This window comes from Neltuma alba, unplaced genomic scaffold (assembly GCF_004799145.2).
Source record: "Neltuma alba isolate B1F8T4 unplaced genomic scaffold, ASM479914v2 tig00013343_pilon, whole genome shotgun sequence".
Classification (NCBI taxonomy): domain Eukaryota; kingdom Viridiplantae; phylum Streptophyta; class Magnoliopsida; order Fabales; family Fabaceae; genus Neltuma; species Neltuma alba.
This window is the reverse complement of record NW_021637613.1, coordinates 244,030-268,437: the sequence shown is the minus strand read 5'-3', so window position 1 is coordinate 268,437 and position 24,408 is coordinate 244,030. Positions and strand designations below refer to the sequence as shown.

The window sequence follows — 24,408 nt, the reverse complement described above, 5'->3', positions numbered from 1 at the left end:
GCATTAGCATTTCGCATCTCTCTGATCTGTTTCTGGCGCTTTTCACTCAACTCACTCGGATTCTGCTTCTTCATTGTCGTTCAAGATACGGAGTTGATTTTCAAGCCGGAAATTTTTACTGGGCTGTAGACTGCGAAGTAAACCAAGAGGCGTCGACTTTCTTCCTTCTCTTTGTCGCTGCGTTTTTACATCTTGTAGACTCATTGTGTTCGGGTTTCCGGAAAATGAAGTCCTCGCTGAGCATGTTGAGGAGGATTTCATTTCACAAGGGCGTTGGCAGAGAGAAGACGGACTTTCAGCCCTTCACGGTGTCCGATGAGCTTGTTCAGGTTGCCAAGGTACTTGTGCGACTTCTTCCTCCTTTTTCTGTTTCAATTTTCGTTGAGTTGCTGAGTGTCCTCTTGCGGGCCAATGACTTCTAAGGCAAAATAATCACTTTGAGAATGCGACCAAATGAGGAAAGAAAGGACACTTGCACGAGAGTGCTGGCATTTTGGATTAGAGAAGATTTAAGAGATACTAAGTTTCTCACGGTCGACACGAAAGTTTACCCGGTCACTGACAAATTCCCCTGTTCGGATGATTATTTCGAAGGTTATTGTTTGTGAAGACTTGGTAATGCGCCCGTTTGGCTCCAGCTTAGATTTGCCTGTCTCGAACATGACTGATGACAGATAACGGATTGACGCCCCCCCCCCCCCCCCAAAAAAAAAAAACTAAAACGAGAAATTTACGCCTTTTTGACCTTTCGCTAATTGTTGATTGGTAAGGTAAAATCAATATTTTCTTGTGAGCTTTTTGAACTCACCATTAGTAACAAATCTCCATGAAAGATGATCGGACATTTTGGCGTGCAAGGAGAGTAGATCAATAGAATGTAAATTGGTAATGCCTCCTCCCTGATACATCCTCTAGAATTGATGAAGAGTTTTCCCGCCCGACAGTTTTCCTTTCAATAGGGCCTTTCTACCCTCATGGCCGATTAGCGATCTTATGATTACATTGTAAAATAAAGTGTGCTAATGGAAGTATAGTGGCTTTTATTGCTTTTGCTCATGCTGGCTTTTGCACGGAGTTTACTCTCTTCTTTCCTCCTCTATGGCTTCACCATTTTCAAACAATGTATGCTTTCTTCTCCACTTGGCAGGACATGCAAGAGATGAGAAACTGCTATGACTGCTTGCTTTCTGCTGCTGCTGCAACAGCCAACAGTGCCTATGGTAAAAATTCAGTTAACAGTGCAACTGTGCGTCTCCCTTTATATATCCCTTTACATATTAAACTCCATGGTTTAGCTTTAACCTTGCTTTTTCACACCCAATTTGGGAAAACAGCTTATAACAATCTACTTTTGGTATGCCAGATTTGAGCACACGTTCTTACTGAATTTGTGTGTTGGGACTAATGTTTTACATTAATAGCAATAGAAATCATGAAGATATCTGAAAACAACAGTGTTCTAAAAACTGGATAAATCATTGAATCAGGTTAAGAAGCACTTCACTGTTTAATGGTCCAACCACAATTGAACATTTTTTTGCTATGTATCACAACATATATAGTAAATTTTTTTAGTATTTTGCATATGACAACTAATTTCATAGTTGAGATTATTTTATTGTAGCAGTTCCTCACGCTACTTGTGTGTCCAGAATTCTCTGAGTCACTGCGAGAAATGGGTGCTTGTCTATTTGAGAAAACTCCAGTTAATGATGATGAAGAAAATGGTGAGCAAACTTTTCACGACTCTACTAGTTGATACTTCTTGCCTCATGCTAGTGATTTCAAGCTATGAATATTTTCTGCTTAGATGGAAGTGGTTTGTAGGTAAAACTTTGGAAATGCTTGGAAGAGTACAGCTCGAACTTCAAAAGCTTATTGATGGCTATGTGAGTCTTTTGTTTGGGTCCAGGCTTCTGCATACTTAGCTCATGTTTGGCCATAATGCATTTACATGAGCTTTGTCTTGATTCTATGCTTTATGTTTTTCAGCGTTCTCACATAATAGTCACAATTACAAACCCATCAGAGTCTCTTCTCAATGAATTGCGGACTGTTGAGGTTTGTTTATGTGCTTTTCTATTTCAGTTTTATCACCTCTTAAAACAGTTCGGTGCTGGAGCAACTGCTCTATTAATTTAATCTCATTATATGTCTCCTTACTGTCTCCCTTCAAGCTAATTTGTTACCCTTCTAATGATTTTATGTAGGATGTACATATACTAAAACTTGTAGTATCAGGGCTTAAATTGATGCATGCCATGTATTATGATTTGGGGTAGATGCTGCTAACATCTCATCATGCCCCATTGTTAACGTAAAGAAGGCTGAGAACTTCTGCTTCTGATTGGACGGATATACATTTGCATCCATATGTAACACTGAGATATACATTTGCATCCATATGTAACACTGAGATGAGTTGCTGTGGTTCCTCAGTCATTTTCCTTCCTTCATGAACATCCAGTTCTTTCTATGTGAAATTTGTTAACCTTTATGAGAAAGTGATTGCCGCTCACATTTAACCTTTATGAGAAAGTGATTGCCGCTCACATTGAGAAGCTCATATCATATTGTACATTCAAAGTTATTAGTTGGTGTTTAATTGTGATTCTTGCTCCACATTCACACATTGACATAAATATTGGGCGCTCATAACAGTGTTCTAAAAACTGGATAAATCATTGAATCAGGTTAAGAAGCACTTCACTGTTTAATGGTCCAACCACAATTGAACATTTTTTTGCTATGTATCATAACATTTATAGTAAATTTTTTTAGTATTTTGCATATGACAACTAATTTCATAGTTGAGATTATTTTATTGTAGCAGTTCCTCACGCTACTTGTGTGTCCAGAATTCTCTGAGTCACTGCGAGAAATGGGTGCTTGTCTATTTGAGAAAACTCCAGTTAATGATGATGAAGAAAATGGTGAGCAAACTTTTCACGACTCTACTAGTTGATACTTCTTGCCTCATGCTAGTGATTTCAAGCTATGAATATTTTCTGCTTAGATGGAAGTGGTTTGTAGGTAAAACTTTGGAAATGCTTGGAAGAGTACAGCTCGAACTTCAAAAGCTTATTGATGGCTATGTGAGTCTTTTGTTTGGGTCCAGGCTTCTGCATACTTAGCTCATGTTTGGCCATAATGCATTTACATGAGCTTTGTCTTGATTCTATGCTTTATGTTTTTCAGCGTTCTCACATAATAGTCACAATTACAAACCCATCAGAGTCTCTTCTCAATGAATTGCGGATTGTTGAGGTTTGTTTATGTGCTTTTCTATTTCAGTTTTATCACCTCTTAAAACAGTTCGGTGCTGCAGCAACTGCTCTATTAATTTAATCTCATTATATGTCTCCTTACTGTCTCCCTTCAAGCTAATTTGTTACCCTTCTAATGATTTTATGTAGGATGTACATATACTAAAACTTGTAGTATCAGGGCTTAAATTGATGCATGCCATGTATTATGATTTGGGGTAGATGCTGCTAACATCTCATCATGCCCCATTGTTAACGTAAAGAAGGCTGAGAACCTGATTGGACGGATATACATTTGCATCCATATGTAACACTGAGATGAGTTGCTGTGGTTCCTCAGTCATTTTCCTTCCTTCATGAATATCCAGTTCTTTCTATGTGAAATTTGTTAACCTTTATGAGAAAGTGATTGCCGCTCACATTGAGAAGCTCATATCATATTGTACATTCAAAGTTATTAGTTGGTGTTTAATTGTGATTCTTGCTCCACATTCACACATTGACATAAATATTGGGCGCTCATAAGCTAGCTTCTTTTCAGGTTAAGTTGTGAGTGGGCTTGGTTAGGTTTTGCCTTGTGCAAAAGGTTGTTATGGAAACAGTAGCAAACTTCCTCCTTAACTATGTCTAAAAGCTGTTGTTTTATGCATTACGCCTTGGGTGAATGTTGTAGAATTCTTATCAGTGATGAAACAGGATGCAGTTTAACTTCACAGTGATAAAAATTCCTTCTACTCTATTGTTTATTCATGAACAGTAAATATTATACTTGGCCATCCCTCAGACATGAAAAATACATTCTTGCTGATGGCCGTTTGAACCATATTGGTGTTTGACTTGTAAAAAGTTCTGCTCATCATTCTTTTATACATTGAGCTTGTTGGCATGTAATTTGATCATAGAATATGTCTTGTTCCTGTTTCTCAATGTCCTTTTGTTCCTGACACAGGATATGAAGCGGATGTGACGCAAGTCATCTTCTAAAAACTTGTGTTTCCAATTTTTGTGACAGATGGGTTCAGACAAGAAAAGGGTGGATCTTAAAGCCTCGAGTAAAGAACCTAGGGTCAGCAGCTATTCAGATTCAATTATTGCAGAAAAGAAGTTTGACCCAGCTGAAAAAGTGAGGCAACTTCTAACTTCGACTTCAGCAAAGTCCAATACCTATGTACTTCCTACACCTGTCGACATAAAAGAAAATACTGTGAAAACAAGCAGCTCAGCCCCCCGCACTAGTGCAAGTGGACGTTCACACAACTTGTGGCATTCTTCCCCACTGGATGACGAAAGGATGGAGAAACATTTTAGTGACGGTAAATGGTGTGAACCAACTATCTCCAGAGCTCAGTCTGGTCTTAAAGAAAGCAGCACCCTCAACACATCCACTCAGCTACCCCGCCCTTCCAGGGAGAGATTGTCGCCTTCACAAATTGATGCTTTTAAGTTCTGATGCTAAGAAAATCAAAAGACAGGCTTTTTCAGGTCCATTGCCTAGTAAACCACTGTCAATAAAACCTGCTTTATGCGTCAGCCCTTTAGTATCAACTGATTCAGCATCTGGAGTTCTTTCTCGATTACCACTGCCACAGCTTTCATCTCCAAAAGCTTCTCCTAGTGCTTCACCTCCCCTGGTTTCTTCACCTGGCGTCAGTGAGGTCCATGAGCTTCCTAGACCCCCGGATAGTCAACCTGGCAGACCAATGAAACCATATCAGATAGGTCATTCTGCTCCATTTGGTTTGAGAAATCAAGAGCATTCTGCAACAAACAGACTTCCTTCATTTGCTTCGAGTGCGGCATCCCCCCTACCAACTCCACCTTTACTTGTCCCTCGAAGTTTTTCTATACCCTCTAGCAGCCAAAGAGGAAGGACATTTCATGCTGTGGAACTTCTGGATGCTCCCCAAGTTCCACAGAGGGCCAAAGAAATTGCATCGCCTCCATTAACACCTTTATCCCTCTCAGATATCAAAAGAGGACCAAGTCCATCTGGCCTGGCTACACATTCCAGTGGAATTAAAGGTAAGCTACTGCTGTTAATTGTTGCCAGTGGTGGTTATTGTTATAGAATAACTATCTTGAGCAGTGCATAATGCTTACACAGTTTATTTCCGTTATTCTTAGACAAACATAAATAAGGACCTGACGATGTCAGACCACTGAAAGGCTATGATTGACTCCTGCCGCTCAAACCTTGCGTATGTGATCACAAAATATTCCCTTGGTATAAATGTGAAAAGTAACCTACATTTGAAAAAGCCCGTGTCATGAATATAAGTTATTATCAAAAGTGAGGCAAAATTTATATTTCTTATATTTTTGGCTAAATTTTGCTGAATATGTAATCCAAAATGATAAGTCACCTGGAGACCTAATATGGAGACTCTTTTGTTCGTAAAAATGAGTGACGTACATCACTTGGTATGATGATAATGGGCAAGCAATTTGGACGGGCTGATTATCAGCACCCGCTGGTGCCATCTGCAAGCTGAATGTTTTTCCTTGCAGAGAGCATTTGTTTGACATGAAGAATCGACTGATACTAAATTCTCCCTTTGAAAGTGGTTGGGACTATTGAAACTCTTGCCATAACCTCTTTACGAACAGAGCATAAGCTTTAACACGCTTGCTATTTTGTCTTAGAATGCAGATCTTTGACTAGAGTACAAGCAAAATTATCCTCATTATGAGGAATTGTGCGCCTTGCATAGTCATTTACGTTATCCTATTCATTGTTTTGATCCGAAGGAAAATTATCCTGATTATGAGGAATTTCAGTGGATGCAGGTGGGGAGCTAAACACGGCGCTCATGATGTATGTAGAGACCGAACTCCTTGGGGTTGATTGAGACTCCAGGTTTCCTTGATGCAAGTGGAATGAATCTCGACTGCATTTATGGAGGCTTTGAAAATCTGCTGGAGGTTCGCCCAGGAGGGTGTGTATGGGGTCTCATCCTGTCGTTCAAAATACGAGCAGGGATGTGTAAATATATTTTTTTAAAAAAAAAATGATGTCGATATGTATTTTTTTCCTTGTGTTGATGAGAACTAAATTCTACATGATTGTGTCATTATAATGTGCTCGTGTCTTTGGATGAAGAAATTTGTTCACTTCCAGTCTCCCGCTACTATTAGGTCATGAAGGATTTTGGTTTTCTCCAACGGCTGTATGCCAATTATTACTTGGGTTTGTTTGGTATGTGGGACGGATTTTTGAAGGAGTTGAAATGAGAATGAAACTGAAATAAGAGGGGAAAAAATTTTGAAAGCGAAATTTTTTCTGAATTTTTTCCCCAGAAAAATGAGATTTAAAAATAGTTTGACTCGTGAAGGAGAGAGCTTATGGAGTTTCTGAAGTCCGCGAAGGGGATCATAAGGATTCTGGGGCAAGCCATAGGTGGATTTCGAGAAGGTTCCCCTTCATTAGGACAGTGAAGATGCCTGCAGAATTTTTTACATTTAATTAATATTTTTTCAATCTTAAATATAAGATTCATTTTTATTGAAAAAGCCCGTGTCATGAATATAAATTATTATCAAAAGTGAGGCAAAATTTATATTTCTTATATTTTTGGCTAAATTTTGCTGAATATGTAATCCAAAATGATAAGTCACCTGGAGACCTAATATGGAGATACTCTTTTGTTCGTAAAAATGAGTGACGTACATCACTTGGTATGATGATAATGGGCAAGCAATTTGGACGGGCTGATTATCAGCACCCGCTGGTGCCATCTGCAAGCTGAATGTTTTTCCTTGCAGAGAGCATTTGTTTGACATGAAGAATCGACTGATACTAAATTCTCCCTTTGAAAGTGGTTGGGACTATTGAAACTCTTTGCCATAACCTCTTTACGAACAGAGCATAAGCTTTAACACGCTTGCTATTTTGTCTTAGAATGCAGATCTTTGACTAGAGTACAAGCAAAATTATCCTCATTATGAGGAATTGTGCGCCTTGCATAGTCATTTACGTTATCCTATTCATTGTTTTGATCCGAAGGAAAATTATCCTGATTATGAGGAATTTCAGTGGATGCAGGTGGGAGCTAAACACGGCGCTCATGATGTATGTAGAGACCGAACTCCTTGGGGTTGATTGAGACTCCAGGTTTCCTTGATGCAAGTGGAATGAATCTCGACTGCATTTATGGAGGCTTTGAAAATCTGCTGGAGGTTCGCCCAGGAGGGTGTGTATGGGGTCTCATCCTGTCGTTCAAAATACGAGCAGGGATGTGTAAATATATTTTTTTCAAAAAAAAAATGATGTCGATATGTTTTTTTTTCCTTGTGTTGATGAGAACTAAATTCTACATGATTGTGTCATTATAATGTGCCTCGTGTCTTTGGATGAAGAAATTTGTTCACTTCCAGTCTCCCGCTACTATTAGGTCATGAAGGATTTTGGTTTTCTCTAACGGCTGTATGCCAATTATTACTTGGGGTTGTTTGGTATGTGGGACGGATTTTTGAAGGAGTTGAAATGAGAATTAAACTGAAATAGAGGGGAAAAAATTTTGAAAGCGAAATTTTTTCTGAATTTTTTCCCCAGAAAAATGAGATTTAAAAATAGTTCGACTCGTGAAGGAGAGAGCTTATGCAGTTTCTGAAGTCCGCGAAGGAGATCATAAGGATTCTGGGGCAAGCCATAGGTGGATTTCGAGAAGGTTCCCCTTCATTAGGACGGTGAAGATGCATGCAGAATTTTTTACATTTAATTAATACTTTTTCAATCTTAAATATAAAATTCATTTTATATAGTAAATAAATTATATTATAAAATGATTTTATATTTAGGATCGGGAATATAAATAAAAAAAATAAGCTTAAACTCCTTGACCTTGCATTAGATATTTGTAATTGCGTTTGCAACATACGGACTCGAACAGTTGGCGATTGCCCATACTCCTGCCGCGAATAAAATAGGGGGAAAAAAAAAAAAAAGGTCGGACCCCTAGGGGAGTGGAGAAGTTGATTTTAAGAAGCGGAAGTGATAACTCCCTTGGCCAAGGTGGAGCCGTTTTCAATGGAGAAGGCAATCCCCGCGCTGCTTATCGTCTTCACTGCCATCTCACAGTGCCACTGCCTTGGCTCGATTTCATCTGCTTACTTCCTCAACTCTTCACAACCACAACTCCCTCCGAATCTCCCCTCCTTCTCACCCTCCGTTGCGTAGGCGTCTCTCCGTTCACTGCTCCATCCCCGATAGCAATCCTTCCGGTAAGTCATTCATTTTCACTCACCCAGTTAGTCCTGTCCTGATTTTTACTCTCCTCCACGTTGTTTACTATTTTCAATTGCCTTAGTTTATGAATTGAAAATCCCCCCCCCCCCCGGGTAACGGGAATCCTTGCGGGTTATGGTTTTTAATTGATATAAGCTTTCCAATGAGGAGTCTGATAGTGATTTTCAACTCTGCTCGTGGAGCTTTTGCTTGCCTTCCTGTTTCTTAGTCGTGTGCGTAAGCATTTCAGGCATTCGGCATATTTAATGTCACTCTTGAACCGCTAACTAGATAAGATGAATACACGATAATTGGGTTCGATCTTTGCTGAGACACTTGGGTGTCTGCGGAATATTAAGCGTTTAATGTGCTTGTCGGTCTTGTTTATTGATGCTTAATTTGAAAATTTGGATTATTCATGGGAGTTGAGACTCTTATCAATGATGCTGCGATGGGATATAAATGATGTCAGGTAACGCGTCAACTAGACCCTGTACGATAAATACAGAGATGGTTATGCTACAGCTGATGGGATTGTTTCGCTTCAAAGTATAGTGCCCTTGATATAGTCATTGTTTTGTGTGTTCCTTTTGGTCCATCTACTTGTTCGTCCTCCTGAGTCATGACACAGCCTCTCTGTTTGCAGACGTAGCCTCTGGGTTGGGTTATGAGGATTTGGGAGACGTCACAGGAGAAGACATGACTCTGGAGGTGGATTTCAGATTCAAGCATGTTTTAGATATAGTTGAGAACGTGTCAGTGAGGTTGCTAATCTGTGCACTGATTTCAGGTTCTTAAGGAGCTAGAGAAGCTGACCAGAGCCAAGAAGATGATGGAAGAGGCTGCAAGACCTTTTTGACTTGCCATATATTTTCCCTTTTTTGTTTGATTAACCACTATGCTTCCTTGCCATCCAGTTTCCCTTCTTAAGTCATCTGTTTCGGGCCTTTGGCAGCTTGGATTTTCGGTGGGTCTTCGTTTCCGTCGGCAGGAAAGAAAAGTTATTGTATCTGAAAACAGAGAGGAAGTAAAATTATTTAGGCCACGTTTGGTATTTATCATACCTGAATTTTTTTTTAAATTTTTTTGTAATATGCGTTATGTTTCTGATATTATCTCGTAATATTTATCTCTTTTTCTATTTTTTTTAATTATAGATGCATACTTTTTCATTTATTTTATTAATTTTTCATTACTGTTTTGTACCTAAGATTCTCGACATTAATGTGACAGCGCGGTGTATGGAACAACCAAGCACTTGCATGCTCTTGGCTGGAGTGAAGCTATTTTTGATACAAGTTGTCTCAGTAAATTTATTATAGGGAAAATGACAGATAAAGAAGCTCCAAAATGTGAAATGCCAATTTGGGAAGCTAAGGAAATGTAATTATCCATAGGGAAGTCCTTTCCAAATTAGAATTTTAAAATTCAATGAAATGATAAAAATGCCTTTTGTTTTTTTTTTTTTTTTAAAAACCCAGCCCCTCACCGGCGACTGGCCTCTGACGGCCGCCGACCGCCTCTGGCCACCGGCGCCGGTCACCGGTGTGGTGGCTGCCGGTAAAGGATTTTTGTGGCAAGATTTTTTTTTTGGGAATAGAATATTATTGGTTCAAAGTGGCGAGGGTGGGATTTGATCCCACAACCCCTTGGCCACTTGGACCAACAAAAGGATGGCCATTGGGCCATCAAAGATTTCTTAATCTTGTAATGCAAACAAAAATATAAGTTAACTCTTTTACTGTGACTCCAACTCGTGACAACAATTTATCTGAGGATGACAAGTCTTAATTGAGAAATAACAAGTCTAAATTTGATATTAACAAAGCAACTTTTCCTTATACATAACAAATAGCAGCATGTGCATTAATTAAAAATGATCATAATTTATTTAAAAATGACACGTCTTTGCTGGAAAATAACAACAATTTATTCGGTATTTCTTGTTATGTATAAGAAAAAGTTGCCTTGTTAATATCAAGTTTAGACTTATCATTTTTCAGTATAGACGTGTTATTTTCAAATAAATTATGGTCATTTTTAATTAACGTAGATGCTATTTCTTGTTATGTATAAGGAAAAGTTACCTTGTTAATATCAATTTTAGACTTGTCATTTTATAGTAAAGACGTGTCATTTTTAAATAAATTATGATCATTTTTAATTAATGCACATGCTGCTATTTGTTATGTATAAGGAAAAGTTGCTTTGTTAATATCAAATTTAGACCTGTTATTTCTCAATTAAGACTTGTCATCATCAGATAAATTGTTGTCACGAGCTGGAGTCACAGTAAAAGAGTTAACTTATATTTTTGCTTGTATTATAAGGTTAAGAAATCTTTGATAGCCCAATGGCCATCTTCCCTTTTGTTGGTCCAAGTGGCCAAGGGGTTGTGGGATCAAATCCCACCCCCGCCACTTTGAATCAATATTATCCTATTCCAAAAAAAAAAAAATCTTGTCACAAAAATCCTTCACCGGCAGCCACCACACCGGTGGCCGCCGCCGGTGGTTAGAGGCGGTCGGCGGCGGTGGTCGTCGGCCACCGGTGAGGGCTGGGTTTTAAAAAAAAAAAAGAACAAAGGGCATTTTTGTCATTTCACTGAATTTTAAAATTTCAATTTGGGAAGAACTTCCCTATGGGTAATTACATTTCCTTAGCTTCCCAAATTGGCATTTCACATTTTGGAGCTTTTTTATCTGTCATTTTCCCTTTATTATATAATTTTACCTTTTAACGGTTACAGACATATAAATTAAATAAGAATAAAATTAAAAAAAAATCTTAAATTTCAAGATATAATTGATTTGAGTTTTTTCTTAGTTTTAGTTAAATATACCGAGCTGAGTAATGTGAAAAAAAAATTGAAATAATGAAATGGTTCCCCATCGGTTTCAGCTGCTATTGATTAATATTTGTTTATATTCCTGCTATTAGTTAATAATTTGACAATTTATTAACCATCTGCGTGACTGCTTTCTTTCTCTCTCTCTCTCTCTCTCTTTTTAAAATATGGGTGCAATCGTGATGTCTTTCATGTTAAAAAATGGTACGGTAACATGGTAAAATGACTGTTTGGGGAAGGCTCATAATGGGCCGTTCGTCACGGAGAAGGGTGTGGGCCACTATGCCTTCATTGATCCACTATGCTTTGCATCCGGAGGTCCAGCCCTGGCACATGGGTCGGGCGGGTAGTGATAAGTATGAATACAATATAATTATATAAATAACATTTTTATTATAACAATGACAATAATATAATAATATTCGTTAAAGGAGTCGAGATCATGAAGTCATGAACTCATGATCAGTTGATCACGTGACTCTCGGAGTTTGTTTTGCGTCTGATTTTTCTAAAAATACCCGTCCCTTTGTTTGGTCAAAAGCTGATCTTCACTCAAACGAATCAAAGGGATTTTTATTAACAGATTCCTTCACCAAATGAGGATTTGGTAGACAAGGGTGAATAACTGTCCTTTTTAAGAAAAAATATTAATTGATTCAAGGCCCCACTGTACAGATAAATTCGAATTTAAATTAAGCTGAGCCTCATTTAAGAAGGAAAAAAGATTATATTCCTCCTGTCCTTAATACAGGACTTAATTGTTGAGTTAGTTTTAATCCTAAATATAAGACCCATTTCTTATATTTATCAATTTTTTCTAAACTACCCTTAGAGACTCTCTCAATCATAATCAAGCAAAAGAGGGAGATGATGTATTAAGAAAGATAATTATAGTGTTTTAGGAAAAATATGTCACATTGCTTATAATAAACTAACTTATCTAACTTCTTTAATTTAATCAAATTAGTTAAATGGGTCTTATATCAAGGATCGGAGGAGTATTTATGTAAAAAGTACGGGAGATGAATAATTCATGTTTGTTTGGTGAAAGGATGTGTTTAAGTAAGGTTGTTGGGAGTTCGAAGGCGAAGAGGGAGGCCACATGGTGGAGTGAATTGAATTGAAAGGTCGCAAGAGAGGCGTTGGCTGAGGGAATTCAATTCCGAAGAAGTGAAACCAAACTTGGCTTTTCAAACTCTCAGAATTTTGGTGCCGCTTTTTTAGTGCTACCAATGCGCCCATAACAAACCAAACCAGCCGGACCTTGCTTCTTCAATCGGTCACCATATGGCTTTTTGTGTCCCAGCGAGAAAAAGTTCCCCTGCCATGTTCAATGAATTAATTAAAATAATAAAATGCGAATTAAAATATTTTTAAAAGATGAAAAATGTCTTGTACGACTTCTTTTAGAAGACGTTCGATATACGGGAATGAACGGAGTACCCACCAGGTGTCATTAAGTTGGGATCCCCCCATCAATTTGTACAAATACAACACAGAGTGTGAGATCGTACCAAAAAAAAAGAGCATGAGATTATTTGCCAAGGTAAGATAGCACATAGCTGCGCGCCATGGCTTAAACAGAAGCAGTTATACAAACCATCATGGCCTAAAAACAGGGTACTGTGGATGATAGGAACAGGGGAAGGATTGGCAGAGAAAGAGAGAGATGTCGTGTTGTGAGCAGTTGAAGAACAGAGTAAGGAACACGTAGGGATGATCCATCCCTTTCCAAGGATTGACCCTATATGTGAGTGCCTGCCACTTGTCCCTCACATTCCCAATTCAATCTCGGCTTCTCCTCCTCCTCCTCTCTTTCTCTCTCTAACGTGTTCCCCTCTCATTTTTTCATTCAACTTTCTACCTTCTTCTACTCTCTCAATACTGCCTCCTCAAATCCCCTGCATTTTCCTAACCTATCCAATCATCTCTTGACTCTTTTTCTCTCAAATGTTCTGTTCAAAACCATCCCTTCGTGGCTCAAATTCATTTGCAATTTTCCGCGGCTTAAATTCTACCTCACACTGCACCCAGCTCCTATAGGGTCAGTGTCAAATTTATGTTGTGTTGTATTCGGCCAAATGTGATTTTTATAGTAAATATTTGCTACTATTGTTTGCCTCGCCTAACAGCACAGTTCTCCTCCTATTTTTTTTTCCTGGTTGGTTTTTTTAATACCTATCATCTTTAATATAAAAATCAATTAACAAATTAATAATGGTCATATATGTAAAATTTATTCTGTATATTTGTCAAGTTTTTCTCAAATTAATTTTATTAATATTTTCTAATGAAAATCAACTGAGAGAAAGGGAGAAAATTTAAAAAGATACTTAAAATATTTTTTTAAAAATTTATATTATATTAACTGATTTAACTAATATTATAAATTTATTTAAATTAATTAGTTAGATGTTACGGGAGTATTATGGTATGAAACGTCACTCTCGTGTTGCTGCGTGAAGTTGCAGCCACCTGGTTAGCGGCGGGGTTTGGTTCAATCAAAAGGCGAATAGCTTGTGGCTTTGTGATCATCATTTTTTTTCTCCAAGGAAAATTAAAAAATGAAACAAATTGATTGGCAGAGAAGACGCATACGCATAAGGAGAAAAGTCCAACTCAAATTATTCAAATCCAATCCACCGATTTCAAAAGCCGGAAAGCTCGTTTTATAGTTGATTACTGTAATAGTTAACATGACAACTGGGGTTTAGACCTTTTTTAAGATCAGTTTTAAATTTGAATTGCAAGCTGCGGCAATTCTTTACAGTGCAGGATCAGCGTATATTCGCGCAACCATGAAAAGGTAAATTGTGGTATATAATGTTTTCTTGCAACAATAGTGGTACAGGTAGTACATCTTAAGGTAAAATGTTGTGATACATAACTATTTAATAACAAGTAAGATGCTAATTTCCAGAGCAATATTTAAATTAGGTCAAGAATATAGGATTTTACAGCCGTTCCTTAACCATCATTAAGGGTACCAAACCCTGTGGATCCCAGTGGTACAGAAAAAGAAGGGAAGATCGTAGAAGGGGAAATGGACAACAATAAAGACCGGCCCCAAAAAATGCAGACAATAATGAAGAATAATAAGTTAAAGAGGAAGAGGAAGAGCACAGGAGAAAAAGGAAAAATGGAAAAGCCGGAGAAACGCAATGTTGATACTTGATATATAAATTATAAATAAATGGAAGCCCTCTCTAAATTGTTGATTTTTTAATTTAATGATAATTACGGGCGAGAAATAGCGATGGCAAAGCAAAGCGAGGATGGGGTGGGGGATGATGACGCTACGCTGGTATTTTGGCATTATAAACATGGGACAGCGGGTGAGGGTTTGCATTTCCAAGCAGGCATGGGTCTTCCCCCTCACGCACAGCCTAACTTCTAGACCTAACACGCTAGTACGGCCTTACCTGTTATAATCATCTCCAACCTCTGCAACTCGCAGAATTAACGAAAAAGACATCGTTTTAAGAAGCACCCTTCTTTTTATTTCTTTCCTTCTATTTTTCCTCGAGTGATTGTTTGATCTGAAGTTAGAACTCCGGATGGGCTATTGATATGATTTATCAGTCGGATTTTATCGCTAACAGTTTCATTGGTGCGGTTCCTCACTGGTTAATTTTGGGTTGGCCTCTACTGCGTGTTGCTTAACGATTTTGATCACCAAGTTTGAGTTTTGTTGGACTTAGTTTGATTATGCTTCAATCTGGTCGGTTTTTGGTTTGTGTGATTGTTGTAAACCCCCCCCCCCCGGGGTGGATGTTAGTTTGTCTCTGCTTTAGACTCGCGGAAAAGAATAATATAAAATAAGTTGTTGCTTGTGGTGGATAAGAAGGACTTAAAAAGCTTAAACGGTTTGCGGTAATGTGTTCCGTGCAAGTCATTCCTTCGGTTTTCTTCAACTTCTGTTGATCGTTTCATGAGAAATCGTCCTGGCATTTATTGATTATTCTTACTTCAGCTTCAAAGGTTCCTCTCAGATCGATGTTTGCCTCAACTTTGTTCTTTCTATGAGATTGCTACTTTCGTAGCCCCTCCCTTTCCTTTCGACCTACCTTAATTGGTTAGGCATGGTCTTCCTCTTTCACCAGTCATGCGCACTTGAATTTGGCTATAACTCTTTTATTTTCCCACACCTCACATCCCGTCCTCCGTATATTTGCGGGCTAGTTATATGAATCTTTGTTTAATTGAATCGAGGATTCCAAGTTTGATTGTCAAGGGTCTGATTTAACTTAATCAAGGGGTGATTGACTCCGAATTAGTGTAATGCTGGGATTTATTATCTCGGAAAAGTTTGGGATACTGCTATCTGTCTTTCGTTGTGATTGTTTGGACTGTTTGTGAACTCCGCGGAATAATGTACCTTTTCAATTCTTGTTTCAGGCATATGCGCTGATCTTGCTTCCTGACATGAGCTGCTTGTGCTTCATCTGTTGCCGGCATGGAGATCGTATGATCTGTGCCCATTGTAGTTCTCAGATATTTATCATGTCCTTGACTTTCTCTGTACCTACAGCAGAGGAAATGGTGGTTTCAATGTCTCATATGTGGATGCCCCTGTTAGATACATAGTCTGAGATTCTTACAAGTTTAGAATTACTTGAGTAGGATTACTGCATTGCAGGTTTAGTTGCAAACAGGTAGCATAAAATCTTGAATAGTGAAACGGATCAGGGTGGAGGCTGAGATTCCCCTAGTCAGTTGAAGATTGTATATAAAGGACCACACTGAGGAATGGGATTGATACCATAAGCAAACCACTTATTTCTTTAGGAAAATCAGAATTTATATTACACTAGTGATGGGCTTGCCACAGATACCCTTGAGTGCAACTGCAGAAGAAGTTGCACCAGCGACAGCTGTTTTGCATAGCTCTCCACAGTTTTCTGATGTAAGCTCCTCTAATATTGACAATGTGCATAGTGGAAGTACTAGTGGACTGGCTGCATATCCTCGGGGTCCCCCATTCATTGATTTCCCAAAGAAAGCCTCATTGGAAATTTCAAATACATCTGATAATATGTGTTATTATAGAGGAGCCATTGAGGTCACTTCTAATGTGCACAGCCTGAATATTGGCTCGTCGGACAGCAGTTGCTTCTGTGCTTCAAGAAATGGGCGAAGTATTCACACCCCGGCTTCTAGAATTGTGGGTTTTGAATCTGGCCCAACAAGTTCTTCAACTGATGGGTTGACTGGAGCTTCAGCTGCTAATCTTCATTCTTCTGCTGCTAGTGATGTCACAGCCAATGATACTGAACCTGCCAGTTCATTGGCGAGGAAGCGACTACTATCACCATTGAGCAGTATGCTCTCTCCACGCAATTTCAAAGGTGATGCCCTTGACATAGGGTGCAGAAATATGGAGAGTGGCTCCCTTGTCAAGAGTGATAATTTCAAAAGTACTGCTGCACCAGATAACAAGAAGGCAAATATTGGAAGTAATAGCAGCAGTAACATGCCTTCTTGGTCCTTGTCAAGTTGCTTGGAGCAAAAAAACATTCCCCTCAAGACAGAATCCCTTTTTATCGGCGATGGTCCTCTGCTGGAAAATAGGGAACCATTATCCCATTGTAGTCGTCCTTCCACGCCTGCAGTTGACCACTATAGGGAAGCAATGCAAATAAAACTACCAAGCGACATGATGCCCATATCCCCTATAGTGAACTCACCTCCACTTTCCTTCTCGCCTCTTGGTCCTAAATTTTCTGAAAGGTTAAGTGCAATGGGAGGTTGTAGGAGTACTATTATAGAAAAGAAGAATTGCAGTATTACCCTAAAAAATATAGAAAACTCTCTGGACAAATCTAATTTATGCCTTCAGAAAGATAAATTAAATATTGCAAGTAAATCATTTGAAGATGTTGGTATTTTGTGCAAAGACTTTTGTCCATCTTCTTTGGATGATAGTGCTGATACAAGTTGGCAAATAGCTCAAGAATTAGTGCCCACCTCTCACTCCATGAGGTTCAGCAGAAGTTTGAGTGGGCTGCCAATAAGGAGGTCCTTGGTTGGTTCATTTGAGGAGTCTCTTTTATCTGGCCGCTTCTTATCTGGAAGCTTAAGTAAGGTTTGTATATATGCTACTTTTTGAATTGATGTTGTAAATAATTCTGTATATAGGATTGGATGATTTAGGACACTGACATGTTGCTTATTGTTTCTCCTTTTATTTCTGTAGAGAATTGATGGTTTTCTTGCTGTGCTAAGTATTACTGGGGGAAACTTTTCTCCAAAGTCACAAAAGCTTCCATTTTCAGTGACTAGTGTTGATGAAGATTGCTACCTTCTGTATTATGCATCAATAAATCTTGCTGGAAATTCGTCACCAAACAAGGCTAGAGGCCAACAACTGAAACGAGGAATCAGCAGTGATGATTCACAAATTGTCAAAAGTCGCTTGCGTATTCCCATGAAAGGACGGATACAATTGGTATTGACATACTTACAAGTTTCACAATTATAACCCTTTATCAAAGGGCCTTTAGATTTTCCTAGATAACATTTCATCTTATGTTTTCCTAAGATGACCTTTTTCTTTCTATTATGTGGGTTTGTTTTGATGTTTAATTTGTGAGTCTCAGGGCATTTGTGAACATTGCTAAACATGTTAAAAATGCTTTATTCTTACATTTATTTGCTCTCTGCAGGTTTTAAGCAATCCAGAGAAGACTCCCCTTCACACTTTCTTCTGCAATTATGATTTGAGCGACATGCCAGCTGGTACCAAAGTAAGATATGTCTCACGTTTGGGTGAATCTCTGGCTCTTCTGAGCTGGGTTTCTTTATTTTCTAATGGCATAATGGTTTGGGCCTGGTAGATTTTTGCCGTGGTTTCTTCAAATTATGATTGCTTGAATTTTTCAGTTTGAGATCTGTAAAAGTAAAACAAAAAAGTACCTCTAGCTTGAATATAAATATTTATTTCTTGACCCTCGTGGCCCCATCCCGAAGAAAGCTCAATAGTTTCCAGTTGGCATGTATCTCCTGATGTAATTAGAAGTGCCGGTACGTCTGTGTAGTCTAGAAAGATGCTATTCTGCATTAATATAGACAATTAAGTTGAAATCTAGCGATGGACCCTCTCTCTCACATGACTTCAGTCAGTTCATCCAGGGTTCTTGTCGGCTAAGAACGACTGCTGTCTACTTGTACAACTCTTTTGTTGTGCCAATGATGTTAATAGTTGTCTGTGGCTGGACATTTGTTTCCTTCAAGTAGAATTTGTTCCATGAACAAACCTTGTGAAATTAAGAATATCAGATCACATTAGATGTACAGTAGCAGAAACTTTGCGGTAGTGCTTGCGAGGTAAACATATAGGTTCAGATTTGCTCATTTTGTGTCACTTAGAATTTATTGACATTTAAGCAGCATAAATGCTTAATGCTTCATTCATCAAGCTTTTTCGTTTCTTATATGAGGCTATATCTAATAACATTTTTTTTTTTTGGGCCACGTACATCGAACAACATTGAATGCAATGCTGGGGATTATATGAAGCATGAATTGGATCTGCCTGAGCTTGAATAACTTTTGTTTCCTTTCAAGCCTATGAGATTAATTTGTTTATCAGCTTCTGATTTCATTTTCTGTTCATAATTGAGTAGACGTTCTTGCGACAGAAAGTTACCCTCGAATCATCCAGTTCAGCTTCCTCTCAGCCAAAGCAAGGTCCAACAACTCCAAACAGTGGAATCATGGGTAAGGAGATCCCAGAAAAACAAAGTATCATGACCCACAATGTGAAGAATTAATGGACACAGATGCAATTGACATAGTAAATAAAACAAGATTGACAAATCAGAATATTGGAAAGGGCTCTAGTTTGGTGGATTTAATTAATGAAGAGGAATCGAAACAATCTTCCAACATGAAATTGATGGGAATTCCTTCCTTAGTAAAGGTTGATGATGGATGTAGTTCTGATAAATGCAAGAAGGATGACAGAAAGGAATCATTCTGGGAGAGAACATGTGAAGAACCCAGGAAATCATTGCACTCCTGTTCAAAAGTTAACGAGAATAGTAGCAGTGCTGGTCCACTTCGTTATGCTCTTCACCTCCGGTTCATTTGCCCTTTCCCTAAAAAGACTACAGGAACATCACTTCAGAAATCCCGAGCTAATTCACTTCCAGAAAAAACTGCATTGTGTGTGGAAGGGGATCGGAGATTTTACTTGTATAATGATCTGAGGGTTGTGTTCCCTCAGCGGCATTCAGATGCAGATGAGGGCAAGGTATGTGCGATTGCTTATATTGTGACACTGCTGCATCAATATTTGTCTGTACAATCCTGAAACAATCACAATCCAGAAGCAATATGGCTTCTGCCCACAAACGTGGAAAGCAATTAATTTACTTGTTTTTGGTTAATTATTATTGTTGTCGGCTTATTTGTTTTTCCCCCTCCTTTGACCAAAGTTGGTTTATTTGTTTTGTCTTTAAGTTAATGTTCTTCTTGATGAATTATGGTATGAACAGCGCTAGTTTGCCTTGTTATGGTTTCCGGCTGACATGAATTGGGGCGATCAAACATAACCGATTCTTAGTGTAGGGAACCTTGGCAGTTATGCATGGGATATACTAAATAAGATAGTTGATCGTTTGGTCTGTCTTTGTGTGGATCGGAGCGGGTGTGTTTAAATGTGTGTATGTCTTGATTTGCATTCCAAGGTTCTGACGAGGATTGTTGTTGGGGTGTGTTTGACAGTTGAATGTGGAACACCATCGTCCTGAGAATCCAAGATACTTCGACATCAACTGAAAACCAAAAAAAAATTGAGTTTTCCCTCCTCCAAAGAATGCTGCTTTTGCTGCTGACCATCTTCTGTGCAGTAACATGTTGGTCGTCGGTCATGTCTGTTGGAAATGACACTAACCCCCTTTACTCCTCCTGTAAATACTTTGGTTTTTAAATAATTTGATGGATTAAGTTAGTTGATACTGACCACCTCCTTATAATCAAGGATCTGGACTTTGGTCTCCGCCAAACCGTTGTGGAGACAGGAGACCCATATTGAGCCTTTCAAAGAAGTTTGCTTTTGTGACTACTGATTATACCCAAAGGCTGAAGTGATTAAAAATTAAACTGCGACTGAGTAGCTTCAAGATATGTACGCATGAGCGTGTCAGTAAGCCGTCGGGTGTGCTTGTTCGATTGGCCTTTTTATAATGATGATTACATGGAGGGTCATGCTTGAGTTGAATGAACCGTTAATACCCATCTTGCCTAGTTTTTGAGCCGAGACGTGAAATTACTTAACAAGAAGAGGAGCATGACTCTGTTAATTCGAACTCAAATTATTATTAATAAGGCTAAAAGGCAAGAGCACTTTGATTCTGATTTTATGAAAAGAATAAAGAAGCGTGAGTCAACGTTGTTTGGAAAAATAAAATTTATATTTTATCAGTTTAATTGAAAGTGACAATTAAATGCCTCAAATTTGTTAAGAAATGACAGTAACATAATATGTTCGTTTCTTTTTAATTAGATTAAAAAAAAAAAAAAGCACCCGAGAGACCATAGTAATGTCGGTAGAAGCTGATTTAAGTTTTCTGTGCGTAAATGAAATATGAAGGGTGCTTGTATAAGAAGTGAGAAGGATTGGGATATTGGGATGGCTATGGACGCCTGCACTGCACTCGCACTCCTGCACATTGCAGTTTGCCGCCACTTACCAGAATGCAGCCTTCTCCAGACCAACAAGCAGCTGCTTCGTTCCGACCCGCACCAAACAGAATATTCGATTCCTTGGAATTTTATTTGATGGGTTTTTAAATTGAATTACAATCTGGAATTGTAATTTCCCCCGAAGGAACAATCAAAACTTTTTTTTTGTGGAGAGGGGGGGGGGTGTTTGACAATAGAGCGACCCTCTGGCCTTGAGGCTTTATTCATGTTTACCCTCAAGTACATGTAACTAGTGTTTATAGTTGAACTTTTTATTTGAGATGACTGCCTCCCCAAAAAAAAAAAAAAAAGGACGGCATGAGTGAGAAGAGAAAAGGAGAGCAGGGAAGGCGGCGTTAAGGGAAGTAAAAGCGTGTGAAACACAGAACCAATGGTCCCAATCTGCTCTAACTCTAACTAATTATCTTAATTTTCATAAATTAGTTTTATCACTGAAGTTGCTTGATGTTTTGTGAGGGTGAGTGGCATGGCTTGATGTGTCCCGTTATTCCCAGGTTAGGCTGGGCAGAGTCGGGATCAGCCGTAGCAAAGGCATTGGCCTACGTGGCTCTCTGATATTTGGAGCACCCTAACTAACTCTATTCCTCTGCTCTCTCCACACTCCCACTCTCTCTCTCTCTCTCTCTCGTACTGTCACCCCCCAAACCAACACTCTCTCTCCCTCTTCCCATCTTTATCCACGCGCCACTCGCATCCTTCTTGCTCCCTTCATTTCCTGCTAGTCGTCACCCCCTCCCTTCTCTGCCCCCACGCCAGTATTTCTTTACATCCATAGGAAGGGCAAATGCGTCATCTCATGGGGGGCGCCCAATCATGACGTTAGCTCATTATATAAAGCCAGCCACTCCCTGCTTCTCCTGCGTCGCCATCCTCATCAGTCTCAGATCAGAGCTGGAGTGCAAGAGAAAGCCATGGGAGAGCCCGGTGGCCACATGTACGACCTCCTCAACCACGCCTCTGCCTCCTCCGGGGGCATCCGCAAGTCGCACCCTCCCCAGCCTTCTTCGCCTCGTATATTCAAGTGCCGTTACTGCCCCCGCATGTTCTGCACCTCCCAAGCCCTCGGCGGCCACCAGAACGCCCACAAGCGTGAGAGAGCCGCCGACCGCAACCTCAGCCCCACCTCCCAACCCCAACTCCACCACTCCCATTTCTTCGATCCCTACTGGCTCCGTGTTGAACCCGTTCCCGTCGCCGGGCCTCACCACCATCTTCCTCTTCCTCCCCCTCCTCCTCCTTCTCCCCCCAGGCCTGATCCTCACTTTGACCACGTCAACCACCTCGACCTCACCCTCCGCTTATGAATCAATCATGCATCCTTTTCTTCGGTCACTTGTCTTGCTTCTTCATGGCCGGCCGGAGCGGCTCTCTCTCGTTTCGACATGGAAGGGCCTCTTTTTTCCTGTGAATCACGTCCGGCAGCTGCGGCTGGTCTAAGTTTATGTTTCGAGTTGTCGCTATTTATATATCTATGATATAATGTATATGCTGGCTTCAATTTAAATCTCAAGCTTTTGTGTTTTCAGCAGTTCCCTCTCTACACGCTCGACGTCCTTTATTCATAATGATCTCATGCTTTTTACAATTCCACACTACTGGCTGATGCCCTTTTTTTGTTATGTTCACGTTATCCGCAACTGATTTTATCCGCTTAGTTTATCTTGTTTTGGTGGCCTAGTGCATATATTATTGTTTCATCGTTAAGTAGTTCTCGAAATATAACGAACCAACCAGCTTGTTCGATTGGGAGATTGAATATATTTATGACCGTGCAATTTATGATCACCTTGATATACTGATCAAAAACCCTATCAGACTTTTTGTTCAACAAAAGGCCCTGCTAGCTGCTTCAACTTTTAATGAACTTTCTCGCCATTCCAACCTCTTTTCTTTTCCAGTGATCTCCCCTCATTAACAACATAAATAATGAAGCCCTTGGCATTTGTTTCTGGGAAGATCCTTTCCTTTATAAAATATCTTAAATACATGCATTTAATGAATGTCATCCCTGGCCAAAAAGTAAATGAAATATCTGAAAGAAAAATTAAAGGTGTATATAATTATGGAGTGAAGTTGGAGTTGGAGAAGTGAAATGGTTTGAGGAAGGAAGGAAGGAAGAGGCATGAATGATGGCGAAGGACGTCCATCATGTGTTGTGATTGATTGGGTGAAGGGATGTTTCATAGGGACATTAGAGAAGGAGGGAGGGAGGCGACCTGGCTATAGTTGCAGAGTGCACTTGTGTTGTTGTTTGTCCTTTCAACTTTTCTTTTCTTTCATTTCCTTTCGTTTTGCCCTTTTTATGAAACATGTGTCAGCCAATGTTATGGCCTTTGATCTGCTCCAAATGGAAATAAACACGATCCACTTCAACACCAACCAAACAGAATGGGACGAGGCCCTTTGGTTCTTTCTTTTATTAAACAGAGAAAGCCTGAGGCATGCATCTTGTTATTATAGTTGCCAGATTATGAACCTAACTGAGCCATCAGAGAACTGCACTCTCTTAATATTCATGGCATTGAGATTTATAGATAAAGTCCTGAGTTTCTCTGTTCATGGCCGCCTAACAAGTAACAACTAACGAGGAACAAATATCAACAAAATCTTGTTCTGTTTATATTAATATTTGTCTTTTTATTATAACTCGGTACTCGTCAATAAGAAATGTTTAGAAACTTCATATATACAAGCTTCAAATTGAAATCGTCTGCCTTGCCCTCTTAAATGCATTTTATTGAGGAAGACCCAATATGCCAATATTTTGCTATTGAAATTTGAAACAGAAGATTACCGGTTATGGCCTTTTTTTTTTTTAATGTGGAAATATCACTTCGATTTAAATTAAACTACATAGAAAAGGTCAATATTGGGATAATATAAAACAATTATTTAAATAAAATTATTGCTGTTGTGGGTTAAATAAAATTATTCTTTTAATATCCACTGCATTTTTATTGCTTTTATTTGTGGAATGCATCTTAGACGTACAATCTAAATCTCATTTTTATTCATTTGCTTGTGTTATTTTTTACTTCAAAACAATTCAAAATCGGCAGTCTTGGGTGACGAATTTAAAGAATTATTTACTGTTAAACATATAAGACATAGATTTTTTTTTTTTTTGCGGCCAAAATATAAGACATTGAGGGGGAAGAATCACTTTTCAGAAATACTTTTCTATAAATCGAGACAAACTCCTCTACATATTTATTTCATATAAGACATTAAGGGGGTGTTTGGGTAACCTCAGAATCACTTTTCAGAAGTACTTTTCTATAAATCGAGACAAACTCTTTTATATATTTATTTCGTATACCGTAAAAATACTTTTAAAACTGAAATTTTGTTCTTATCCAAAC

The 24,408-nt window shown here is 38.9% G+C and overlaps 3 protein-coding genes and 2 long non-coding RNA genes across 5 annotated transcripts; all 5 read left to right on the top strand.

Moving 5' to 3' along the window:
- The first annotated feature begins 27 nt into the window (after window positions 1-27).
- On the top strand, window positions 28-6,265 carry LOC114736550 (uncharacterized protein At2g33490-like). The gene is made up of 12 exons (XM_028924403.1): window positions 28-338; window positions 1,148-1,220; window positions 1,653-1,727; window positions 1,828-1,889; window positions 1,993-2,061; window positions 2,211-2,279; window positions 2,834-2,933; window positions 3,034-3,095; window positions 3,199-3,267; window positions 4,279-4,389; window positions 4,490-5,288; window positions 6,045-6,265. Exons 1-12 carry the CDS (start codon window positions 225-227, stop codon window positions 6,113-6,115), a joined length of 1,674 nt encoding a protein of 557 aa, XP_028780236.1. The 5' UTR covers window positions 28-224; the 3' UTR covers window positions 6,116-6,265.
- LOC114736535 (uncharacterized) lies at window positions 2,843-4,233 on the top strand. The gene is made up of 4 exons (XR_003739354.1): window positions 2,843-2,933; window positions 3,034-3,095; window positions 3,199-3,267; window positions 4,216-4,233. It is a non-coding gene; the product is annotated as an uncharacterized LOC114736535 (long non-coding RNA).
- A 2,666-nt stretch (window positions 6,266-8,931) lies between the features above and the next one.
- Window positions 8,932-9,598, top strand: LOC114736576 (uncharacterized). Its single transcript, XR_003739357.1, has 3 exons — window positions 8,932-9,039; window positions 9,137-9,201; window positions 9,281-9,598. It is a non-coding gene; the product is annotated as an uncharacterized LOC114736576 (long non-coding RNA).
- Window positions 9,599-14,702: 5,104 nt separating this feature from the next.
- Window positions 14,703-20,447, top strand: LOC114736549 (uncharacterized). The gene is made up of 6 exons (XM_028924401.1): window positions 14,703-17,423; window positions 17,535-17,786; window positions 18,004-18,084; window positions 18,964-19,098; window positions 19,260-19,592; window positions 20,066-20,447. The coding sequence occupies exons 1-6, from the start codon at window positions 16,155-16,157 to the stop codon at window positions 20,117-20,119; spliced, it is 2,124 nt and encodes a 707-aa protein (XP_028780234.1). The 5' UTR covers window positions 14,703-16,154; the 3' UTR covers window positions 20,120-20,447.
- Window positions 20,448-21,957: 1,510 nt separating this feature from the next.
- On the top strand, window positions 21,958-22,350 carry LOC114736548 (zinc finger protein KNUCKLES-like). The gene has a single exon (XM_028924400.1). It carries the CDS (start codon window positions 21,958-21,960, stop codon window positions 22,348-22,350), a length of 393 nt encoding a protein of 130 aa, XP_028780233.1.
- Window positions 22,351-24,408: the final 2,058 nt, after the last annotated feature.

Bases quoted from the DNA above. Each gene is read 5' to 3' on its own strand.
- LOC114736549 (XM_028924401.1), top strand. From the start codon at position 16,155: ATGGGCTTGCCACAGATACCCTTGAGTGCAACTGCAGAAGAAGTTGCA. The intron at 17,424-17,534 runs GTTTGTATATAT...TTATTTCTGTAG, and splicing joins TATCTGGAAGCTTAAGTAAG to AGAATTGATGGTTTTCTTGC. The intron at 19,593-20,065 runs GTATGTGCGATT...TGTGTTTGACAG, and splicing joins CAGATGCAGATGAGGGCAAG to TTGAATGTGGAACACCATCG.
- LOC114736550 (XM_028924403.1), top strand. From the start codon at position 225: ATGAAGTCCTCGCTGAGCATGTTGAGGAGGATTTCATTTCACAAGGGC. The intron at 339-1,147 runs GTACTTGTGCGA...TCCACTTGGCAG, and splicing joins AGCTTGTTCAGGTTGCCAAG to GACATGCAAGAGATGAGAAA. The intron at 3,096-3,198 runs GTGAGTCTTTTG...TATGTTTTTCAG, and splicing joins AAAAGCTTATTGATGGCTAT to CGTTCTCACATAATAGTCAC.
- LOC114736548 (XM_028924400.1), top strand. From the start codon at position 21,958: ATGGGAGAGCCCGGTGGCCACATGTACGACCTCCTCAACCACGCCTCT.